The 10,965-nt window shown below is 54.2% G+C and overlaps 1 protein-coding gene across 1 annotated transcript; it reads left to right on the top strand.

Moving 5' to 3' along the window:
• The first annotated feature begins 887 nt into the window (after positions 1 to 887).
• On the top strand, positions 888 to 9,277 carry CCDC124 (coiled-coil domain containing 124). The gene is made up of 4 exons (XM_010291866.1): positions 888 to 1,060; positions 7,972 to 8,158; positions 8,533 to 8,647; positions 8,982 to 9,277. Exons 1-4 carry the CDS (start codon positions 902 to 904, stop codon positions 9,184 to 9,186), a joined length of 666 nt encoding a protein of 221 aa, XP_010290168.1. The 5' UTR covers positions 888 to 901; the 3' UTR covers positions 9,187 to 9,277.
• Positions 9,278 to 10,965: the final 1,688 nt, after the last annotated feature.

The following is a 10,965-nucleotide window of genomic DNA, read 5'->3' as shown; positions in this document are numbered from 1 at the left end:
GCCCCCGGGGTGGGTGAGGCGCCCCTCGCCCTCCCACGCGTTGGTGTGCTGTCCCGCAGCCCTGCCCCGGGACCCAGCCCAGGTCGTGGCCTTCAGGAAGGGTGGGAGCATGTATCGGGGAGGTAGAAGGGATTTACTCCAGCCCCGGCTTTGGAAAGCTTGGGACTCAAGCAGCCGGCCCTAAACGTCAGCCCTTCTTCTGTTGTTTAGCAAATAGTTACCTGCCATTAAAAGTCCAGGTTTACGCTCCAGAACGCGGTGCCCGCTTGGGCAGCGTGCTGAGGAGAAGGCCCTTTCTTAGTGCCCAGTTAATTTTGAGGCTTCTGTCGTGCCTGGCTTTTGGGACTTTCCTACCACGACGACGTAGGGGAAGTTAATACGGCACATCTGCGTGGCCATTTATCCAAGTTAAATGGGGCCACGGGGCTGCGTTTCCGCACAGGCAGTCAGAGAGTGTGATACAGCGTTCATGCTGCTTCGTTCTGCTCTGCTGGCAGCAGTGAATTCCCCTCGGAGCCTGCCGGTGCAGAACGAAAGCACCCAGTTTTGTTTTGACTCAGCAGCGGAGGGTGTGTTGGCTTGCAGGGCAGTGAGGCTTTTGACTTGGTACCAGGAACCCAACAGCCCGATTTGTTGTGTCATTGCAGCACAATAAATAGGTGGGAGGGACTGTCCCCTGCTGAGGATCTGGGGCACAATGAGCAGAGTTCCTCCTGGGTGAGCTGGGAAATTACTCGACCTGTGCTGCCTGGGATCTCAAAATAGTATGAGGCAATAAGAAAAGGGGTTTTTCAGGGTGTGGACTCCAGCTGTTCCTGCTTCCCGGGGTGATGGTGAACCCATGATCCTGTCCAGGGCAAGGATCTGAACCTCTTTTCTTTTCCACAGAGCACCTTGAGTGATGCCCAAGAAGTTCCAAGGTGAAAATACCAAGTCGGCTGCTGCCCGCGCAAGGAAAGCTGAGGCAAAGGCAGCAGCCGATGCCAAACGTCAGCAGGAGCTGGAAGATGCCTACTGGAAGGATGAAGACAAACACGTGATGAGGAAGGAACAAAGGAAGGTGAATGGCTAGTCAGGTAGAAGGGTATCTTCTAGCTCGTCTTTTGCTAAGCCCGTGAGATCCAGGCTTGCTCAGAAAGGGTCAGTTCTCTGTTCCCCAGCTGGAGCTGTCTCTCCACACGTTGTCCTGCGCTTAGTTTTGGGCAGAAGAGCAGGAACTGTGGCTTCTCTGGGAGCTAAAAGAAGCTGAGTGTGGGAGTAAGTGTAAGCTTTGATGTGTAATTCAGAAATCTGGTGGATCTTAGAGCTGAATTCCCGAGGGAGGCAGAAAAGCTTTATTGTTGGAATCATTTAAAATTGAATTAAGTAAAACATCAGGAACTCTGCTGCAGGGCTTGATTTTTGACCAAGCACTTCTTTAGCTTTTTTTTTTTTTTCTTCTTTCTTTTCCTTTCTTAACTTTCCTTTGACTTTTTAGTAGAAGGAAAAATTGGCAGGGTTAAGGGTTACAAAGCGTTATTTTTCTTTCTTCCTCACTTGCTGTGCCACACATCAGGACACATCTCTTAAAAGATTCTCTCTGGTTTGCTCTTACCAGCTTGCTCTGCCCTGGGTGTACGTTTGCCTCGGCGTTCAATAAACAGAGCACCTGAGTGCTCATTTCTGGGCTATTCGGGTTTTGATGTTGTCCCGCGTCAGCGTTAGACAAAGCTACCTTCTGGTTTTGTGGGTTTTGCTAGAAACAATTGATAGTGATAACTTAGCTACCTCTGCTGAAATTATTTCTTTAGCCTCCTGCTAACCAGACGGGGTTTTTGTTGACGACATAAATGGGATTTATGGGGTTACTGGGTTTGTGCTGCTCTGTGAGTTCGGTGCTTACTGAACTTTGTGTGTCGGTACTCAAGCACACCGGCTGGGCAGGCAGAAAGCCAGCGCGTCCCCGTGACCTTGGTAGCTGCGTGCTGTGTACATCTGTGCGAGTTCACCCTTAACATGTGTCTTGACGTCTGGAATTTGCAGTCCTGTGTGCTGTTCCCCAACACAATCGTGTAATGCTGCCTAATTACTTCCTGGAACAAGGGCTTATTATTGCTCTACTTAAGGCTTGGCCAACAGTGACCTATTTGACTGGGCTTCCAAAACAGCCTCCTGCAGGCAAGGGGCATGGGAGTCTGGAGAGGGGAGCCATGTCATGAGCTGGAATTGCTAACTGGAAAACCAGGGTCCGCCCCAGAGCCTCGGACTGGGTTTTAGAGAAACCAGTGAGACAGTTTCCACCCAGCACCTCAGCCAGCCCCTCTCGCTGCCTCAGCAGTTTCTACATCTGAATTTCACCTGAATGCTGTGTTTTAGTGCGTTTGTTTCCCCCGAGCGCCCCTGGGGACCTTGCAGCTCCCAGCAGCAAAAGTCTCTGCTCAGATGAGGAGCTGTCCTGGTGGAAAGGACCTGTACTGGGGCAGGGGCTCTTCCTGCTGTGGGAGCCTCACGCAGGCGCTGCCACAACCTAAGCAAAGGCTGGGGCTTTGTGTAGGTAGCAAGTGGCCAAGAGACAGGAATGAGTGGGTTGCTGGGGAAAAATAAATCAGTGAAACCTTCCTCAGCTGCTTCTCCAGTGCCACTGGGCTAGAGTATCCCCACAGAGAACGGAAGAAGCTGCCTGTGCCCCATCACATCCCAGTGGGGAAGGGGTGTGTGACTCAGATTGTAAATGACTTTCCATCCTCATCCTGGAGAGGACAGAAACGAACCGTTCACAGGAGTCAAACTTCCCTGGAGAAGTAGCTGTTTCGCGGGTGGTGCTGGCATGGAAATAGCGCTGCCGGCCACGGCCATATGCTGCAGGAGGGACTCGTGTCGCTCTCAGCTACAGCACCCGGAGGAGGGGATGGTGGTGTGTGTAGGAGGATGCTCTCAGCACCTCGCAGTCGGCGCTGAGCAGCTCTTCCAGTTCTTCCCTGGCTCTCCGGGCGATGGCAGTAACACATTAACGGCACCGCCGCACACCCGTGCAGCACCTCTGAATTCCTGCACTGCCAGCAGGCAGGAGGGGCTGAAAGCCTTTGGGACGTGCTGGGACCAAACCCCACACACCCCTTGTGATCCCTTTCCCCCCGCAGATGACCACTGGACCCTCAGTGAAATAAGTGGGAGCGCCGAACTCTGTTTCCATTCCGGGGTTTGGTGACTCTGCCCGGCAATCTGGTGGTCTCGCTGACGGGGCAGCGATGCGCGTCAGCATTCATACTTGGGCGTAGGGAAGCTTAATGTTCAAAACGCAGTGCCTGCTGTCGTGAGATTCGCTGTCACCAGATGACTGTCCTGTTGTTTGCTTTTGTGCATTTTGGGGTTTCTTTAAATGCTGCCCCCCCCCCCGCTCTGAGAGCAACCTTCAGAGCTGATCTCTTCTAACAGAGGCTGACACTCGTTTGGTAGCTCTGTGATGCATAAAGGAACATCTGAGCTCATATCACCAGCCTGCGATGTGTGTATTCCTCCTCTGGCACTTCAGCACAAGTCACAGCTTGTTACCTTCCCTGGAGAGCTCTGGCTGGAAAGCACAAAATCTACATCCTTCTTGCTGGAAGACTCAGGGTTTTACCTAGGTAACTGCTTTTCTTTTAACATTTGTGTATCTTCGTCCTTTCTGTCCCTTCCCACCCTTCCTGTGCAAGGTTAGACGGCAGCTCGGAGCACGACACTCCTCATCAGCCTTATCACAGTGTGGTTTTTCTCTGTGCAATTAGCTGAAGTGTGTCTGGTGGTGGAAGAGCCGTGGACACGTGAGCATCCTGGGTGAAGCTGCAGGCAGGCTTGGAAAGGTGACAAACCATTAAATAGGCCGGAGCAGAGAGACCAGTGGCGTATCTGTCAAGGGCAGAGGTCTTGCAGCCAGAGTCAGGCTTTCTTCTCTCTGGCGACCTTGGGTTTAGCCGCTTTGTGCCCTGCGCGTATGCGCAGGAAGATCTCGCTGGCTGGAGCCGAGGTGTCCGCTGGAAGGACACAGCCAAATTCCCAATCTCCTTCCCAAACTCCTGCCAGGGCTGTCTGGCTGAGGGAGGACGAGCCCTTCTCCTCATTCAGGCTGTATTTTTACCTGGTCTCTGTTTGCTGAGTACCTGTATGCCAGGAAAGCAGGTCCTCCTTGTTCAGCAGCGGCTCAAAACGCCTCTGCCCCTTTCTCTCTGCCCAGCACGTCATGGTATCAGGAGCACCATCCCATGGAGGTCTCTCCCGCAGCTTCTCTCCACGGTGCTGGCATTCCCTCGGTGGGAATGGTGAAGGGAGAGCGTGCGGATGATGTGGGAGCGAGGAGACTTTTTGTACTTGTATGCGAAGGGTCTGGGGAAAGATTCAAGTTAAATGCAGGGCGAGTACTTGTGCTAGAAGAGCGCAGATAGCGCACGAGGGAGCAGTGACTCTTTTGGTGTGCGTTTTATGCCTTTCTCCTTCCAATTAGCCTTGGTCACGGGGTGCGGGCTGGCAGGCTCGTATACCGACAGGTCCCAGCTGCAGCGGCATCGCAGACAGGCGAGTGGGGACTTTCTCTCCCCCCTCTCCTCTGATTCAGTGCAGAATTACTCAGCTGTGAGCACCAGCTCTTATTCAGACAAAATGGGAGACAGGTCAGATGACTGTTCTTCCCTCTTTGGAGGACGTCTGCATGGTACCAGGTACGCAATACTGAAATCTGATGGCTTGAATGAGCAATGCAGGGGACAGAGATGTAGCGGAGAGACGCCTGATGCCACCAGGCTGGGGTTCAGACCCCAGAACCAACTTCTTCAGGCTCCAGTATCCCTTCGAGGCATGCTTTGACTGCCCGTGGGCAACGGAAGGGGCGTGTTTGATCCCGTCTCAGAGCTCTGGTGTGCCTCAGAGAGCCCGGCGAGCACTTAGACGTACTCCAGGTTGGTCGTGCCCCGCTTGCTTTCTGACTGCGTCATTTTTTTTGCATTGCTTTGCCCTTCTGCCGCGTGAGAAGCGGTGTGCTTCCTCGGGGCCTCATGCTAAGAGGTTGATTGGGAGCGCTGCTGCTTCAATACACCGCTTGCTCTCAAAGCCGTGTGCGTGGGACCTTGTTCTCCTTCTGTCTAGCAGGTGGGAAGCTGTTCTGAAAGCTAATGAATTGTTCCTTGCTCCGGCAGTTCTCTATGAGGCTGGAAACTCACATTTTAACGCACAAATCCTTGGGAACAGAAGTGTCCAGATGAAGGAATTTCACCCCCTGCTCCTCACAGTGCTCTGCGGAGTGCAGAACTGTCGAGGGAGAAAATGATTTATTTCCTTTCCAGTTTTCGAATAGCTTTGCAGTACGTTTCACTTAGACAAATCCAAGACTTCCTTTCATCAGAACGTTTAAGCTGATTCATAAAGGATTACTTTGGTTTGGTGCAACCTGAGAAAAATCTTCAAAAATGACGGCTTCAGGCCCCTTGGGCTTCGGGACCGGCTCAGAGCTGCGGCTCTTGAGCACCGTGGAAGGTGCAGAGCAGACCTGGACGTGACGGGCTGCTGGGGAAACCTGAGCATGTAGATTTTGCAGGTCTTGTGACAAATTAGTAACATTGCCAGCTTATTTACTTTCTGCAAATAGAAACTCAATTGTAAATGCCAGAGAGCAGGGCGTAGCTTGCCCCAGCACCTGGGGGAGTGGAGTAACTGGAGGTCCCCTGCAGCACGCGGTGCGGGAGGAAGACTCCGCGCCCTGCTTCGTGCCTCTGTTTCCCCTTCGCTCAGTGGATGTGTCCTCTTTGGAGAGTTTTGTTTGGAAGCAGCTAACGGCAGCAGAGCATTATCCTTGAATTTCTGCTCTGTCAGACGTGTCGTCGTCCCAGCTGGACTGTGTGATGTGAGACAGGCTGCTGAGCTAGCTGCCTTGTAGGACAGTTCCCTTTCTGTAATAAGCAGGGGTAAAAGATAATCTTCTCTAACTATAAAAAACATTTCTGTTCTGAAATGTCTTGCTCCCTTCTCTTAGGTCATTAGTACTTGTGTATCCACTCCTTATCTGTCTCCTGAATTATTCAAGCCACCGCCACGCCTGCAGCCTCGCGGAGGTGCTCACCATGCCAGCACCTTCTCTGGGTTACCTTGTTCAGTCACCCCTGAGCTTCAGAGACGGGCCGAGCCGTCAGGGCCCAGTTTCTTCACGCTAGCCCATGTTCTAGGCATGATGTACCCTGAACAGGCGATGCTGCTTCTCTTGCATGTGCTCTGCGTCTAATTAAATGGTGTCCTCTCTCCGACTTCTGGACCTTCAGTGATTTCTGGGGCACTCCTGTTTTGGCACATTAATCTCTCCGGTTTTGGGGTTTCTCCTGCATTCTTCCTGAAAACTGCCTGACGCTCAGGCAGAGGCTGCTGGTTGAGCCGGAGGTCCCAGCTGGAGCTGGAGCCATCCTGCGCTGTGCCGAGGGTGGGCAAAGCCCCTGTGGCTGCTCTTCCTCAGGCATATCCCTGTGTATCAATTTTTAAGGGGGAAAGAAGTCTTCCCCCTCCTCTTGTGACACCCTTCCTGTTCTAGGAGTGGCCAAAATCCCTCCTAATCTGGGAGGCCAAGTACATTTGTTTGCTCAACCTTTACTAGGAGAGGGAGAGGCCTGACAGGAAAGCAGCGGGCAGGGAAAGCCGACGTCTTAAATAAATGAGTTTGCACTTTGAAATCATGCACGGTCCAGTTGCTGGGGCATTGTGTCTCAAGGCACTGGCACTAAGAGCTTAATGACCAAGAATTTGAAGACTGCCAGTTGTAATAAAGGCTTCATCCCTCTAATGGCTTTTTTCCCATCCCTGGCCCCAGCTGCTCCGAGTGGAGGTAGGCGAGTCTTCCCTTCCCTTCCCACCCGGCTTGAAAAGCCCCGTCCTTGCTGCGCTTGACAGAAGCAGCAGCAGCCCGAGGGCGTGTTTTGATTCAGTATTTGTGGGCTTTGATTCTGTGTTTTGATAGGTTTTTCTTTAAACTCTTGAGCCGTGGAGCGACTTACTTTTTTTGTGTGTTTTTGTTTAATACAAACCCCAGCCTTGCTTACCATCTCCAAAGTGGGCCCTACCCCAACGTGCGTAATTCTGTTCCTACTCCTTAAACACCGATGAAGGCAGCAGGTTGCGTTACTGCTGGAGTGGTTTTGCTGTGCAGCTGCCTTTGAGTAAACCCGTTCCGTTAACGCTCGATCAGTTCGTTGTGCCATCCCTGTGAATAATGGATGAGAGCCATAATTAAGTGTCCATGTAACTAACCTAAATACGACGTGCTTTGCAGCACGTGACGCTGCCCCGGACAGAGATGTTCACTTGTTTCTTTCTTTTTGCCAGACTTTACAGGCTTTGGCAGAGGAGGGGAAAAAAACTCAAAGTCAAAGTGCTGAAAGCCCCTAAGGGCCTGTTGCATGGTCTCGTCACCCTCTTCCCTGGGCCTTGGAGGGCAAAGTGGCTCTTAAACTCCTTGTGAAGCACTTTAAAATTACCACAAGAGCTGCATTGCTTGTTGGATTCGGTCTAACGGCCTCCCCTGGCTCTTAGGAAGGGCGTGAGCCAGACCTGAGGACGAATTCAGCCTCTTGACTGGCTTGTCTCGAACAACTGCTGAACTTTCAACCTCCGACCACTTATTAAAATTAAAGTGGAAAACTTAATCTGATTGTCAGCAGTCCTGGCTGGTACCTTCCGCTCCTTCTCGACAGCGGGGTTGTGTTTCGCAGCCCTGACATCACAGGGAGCCAGCACGTGGCTGCAAATGGGGCAGGGACTGGGGAATTATTATTCTGAAGGGACGGGCCAGGCTCTCGCTGGAGGTCGGGGGAACCAGCCAGCGTCTCCTCTGATAAGGTGAGGGTCAGCGCTGCATTAGCTACAGAAGTGAGGTGCCTGTTCCTGTTGAAGTGGGGTTCCCTGCTCCTGGAAGGGGTAGTTTGATCGGAGGGTGATCGAAGGCGTCAGGGCGGAGGCGATCTGGTCCTTCCTCCCTTCCAGGAAGAGAGGGAGAAGCGGCGGCTGGAGCAGCTGGAGCGCAAGAAGGAGCTGCAGCGCCTGCTGGAGGAGGAAGACTCGAAGCTGAAGGGGAAGTCACCCAAGCAGGTCACTCCGGGCAAAGTCACCAGGGCCCAGATCGAGGAGACAATCAGAAAAGACCAGCAGCAGAAGGAGAATGCAGATACAGGTTTGGTGGTACCGTAGAAAGGCCCTGTCAGCTGCAAGGGGCCGGGGAGCGGGAAGGGGGGCCGTTCCTTCTTCACCTACTGTCACTAAAGGACAAGGTGTTTGGAAAGCAAGAGCTGCCTGCAGCTATTCTGTGCTGCGTCCTTTGCTATGTCTGTGTCTTAACACCCAAATGGAGGGAAAAGAAACCTCCTGTCACTTTGAGGTGGAGAAACAGAGCTGCAGGGTGCTCTTCTCTTCCGGGACTGGGACTGAACTCTGGCTGAGTTTTCTCAACGCTTTCTTCAGGGTACTTTGGAAAAACCCTCTTCTGAGGGTTTTGCTCAGGCTGGGTTTGACGTTAATGGCTCTCCCTTTCCCCCACTCCCTGTGCAGTGGAGAAGGAGAAGACTCACTTAGAGGTCCCCTTGGAAGAGAACATCAACAGAAGGGTACTGGAGGAGGGTTCGGTGGAGGCCAGGACGATCGAAGATGCCATTGCTGTCCTCAGGTACGTGGCCATACCACAGAGGTGCTCTCCTTTTGAAGGTGTCGCTTTCCTTGCGAGAAATTCTTGCAGACACTCCCCCAGAACCGGCTTCTTTCTATGCTTTGATTGTGACTTTCTATCTCGACAGCAAGAACAGGACACGTCCCCTGCCCTGTTGTTCTGTGGAGAGTATTTGAAGTGGGTAGGGGACGTATCACGGGGTTTTCGGCTTTATCACCCCAGTTATTCTGTATGCACTTGGTTGCACTGACAGGGGATCAGAGCGGGGCGAGTGGCTGGTGCCTGCAGGGAGGTGTCTCTGATCCGTGTCCCTCTCTGAATTCCCTCCCGGCAGCGTTGCCAGCGATCTGGACCGGCACCCCGAGCGCCGGATGAAAGCTGCCTTCACGGCTTTTGAAGAGGTCAATCTGCCACGCCTGAAGCAAGAGAACCCCAACATGCGCCTGTCCCAGCTCAGGCAGCTCCTCAAGAAGGAGTGGATGAAGTCTCCAGAAAACCCCATGAACCAGAGGCACAAGGCTTACAACAGCCAAAAGTAGAACTAGAGCTGATCGTCCCCCACGGACAGCGGGCTGGAGCCCCAGGGCTCTGCTCCGATGAAAACGGGAGACACAAGGAACCTCCTCTCCTTTTGTTTCCCTTCCCCGCCCCCACTTTCTGTCTTTCTCTGTTCTTGGATTTAAGATAAGCACGAGGCCGTGGCTTGACTCAGGGCTCTGCAGCGTCCCGTTGTCTTCCCTGACAGCCTGTGCCTCCCCCCATCCTCACCCCTCTGCCGGCAGCTGGTGCAGAGCAACCTGGACAGACTAACACTACCTTCCTGCTTCCAAATTCGGTTTGTTGTCTCACCAAAAAAAACCTACTAACTCGCTTCCAGACCTTCAGCATGGGCAGCGCTTGCGAGGCGCATTGTCGGTGCTGCTGCCTGCCGAGGGAGGGACCCTCCCCGCGCTGGCGAGCACCCTGTGTTAACCCGCTCACAGACTGGACCCGAGCCAAACTGCATTCATCCCTGTCTCTACCGTGGCTGCGCCGCACCCTCGTGCTCTGCAAAGGATTTTAGCAACCGTCACGAGGAAGGCGCTTGCCCTTCTGTTGATCATGTTGTCCTCAGTGCTGGGGTGTCCCCGAAGAGATTCCAGACCGGGATGGCTGTTGGCCCTGCCTGCCGCCGGCCGCCTCTCTCCTGATCTTGGCCGGTGATGTGTTAGACAAGGAGGAGGAACCACCGCTGGTGTGGGGAAGAGAGAACATAACCTTCCATCTTCAAGGGGGAATGGGCAGCACAGCGTGGTTCCTGCCTCGTCCGCGCAGGACGCTGGTGTGACGCTGCTGGTGGCCTTGCCCAGAGCCTCATGGGCTGCTGGTGGGACAGGAGGGTTCCTGGAGCGGCTGCAAGCCCGCGGTGCCCAAGAACTGCCCCAAGAAGGGAGGCTGCCGCTTCTCCCATCGCTTCTTCCCCTGCCTGCGCCCAGGCTCGGGCAAGAAGGTGCCCTGCGGGCCTGTGGAAGGGGCTGTGGGACTGTCGCTGCTGGACCGCGGGCACTAACCTGGCTGTGCCGCCTCCGGCCACAGCCCCGTGGCCTCACCGCTGGCCCAGGCAAAAAGAAATCTGTAAGCTCCCTTGGGAGGGCCGCGGCAGTGCTGGACCCGGGTGGGGTCCTGCCCCTCGCCTTGAGCAGGCGTTGGGTTTTCACCCGTTCCCTCTCCCCTTTCACATCTCTTCTGGTCTCCTTTGGGAGTAAAATTCCTTCCTAAGATCTAAACCCTTGACCAGGCAGCAGCTCCATTGCCATCGGTGCTTAGTGGTGTGTGTACCGGGGCCTGCCACACCGAGACACGCTTGTGGCTGGCTTGGCATCCCGCTGGGGTTTCTTCCCATGGTCCTAAACGAAGGGGGTTCATCCCGCGGTGGGGAACGGGCAACGCGGGGCCCCTTCCCCTGCGGGCGAGCGCCTGGGGAGGCATTTGCACTTTGGTGGTGAAGGGGTCTGAGGAGGTGATGCTCCAGCTGAAGCCAAGAGCCTGCGGCCATTTCGGGGCTCTCCCCAGCCCCCCAACTTGCAGAGCCAGGCTGAAGGAGCTGGGCCGGCCCCTGCCAGCGTCCTGCCCAAGGTGAGGGGGGGAGAAGCCCCCCCAACCCCAGCCCGTAAAGACAGGGAGGAATGCACCCCGTGTCTCCCCTTTCTGTGAGACCTTTGTTGTGTTTGAACCTAATTAAAAATTAAAATCCCTCAAACCCTGTTAATTTGTTGAAGGACTAAAGGTCGCGGGAGTAGCGCTCCATTTTCCTGCCTGGCGAGGGGCGGGGGGCTGTC

This window comes from Phaethon lepturus, unplaced genomic scaffold (assembly GCF_000687285.1).
Source record: "Phaethon lepturus isolate BGI_N335 unplaced genomic scaffold, ASM68728v1 scaffold26877, whole genome shotgun sequence".
Classification (NCBI taxonomy): Eukaryota; Metazoa; Chordata; class Aves; order Phaethontiformes; family Phaethontidae; genus Phaethon; species Phaethon lepturus.
The sequence above is the reverse complement of the archived record's forward strand: the minus strand, read 5'-3'. Positions and strand labels throughout refer to the sequence as shown.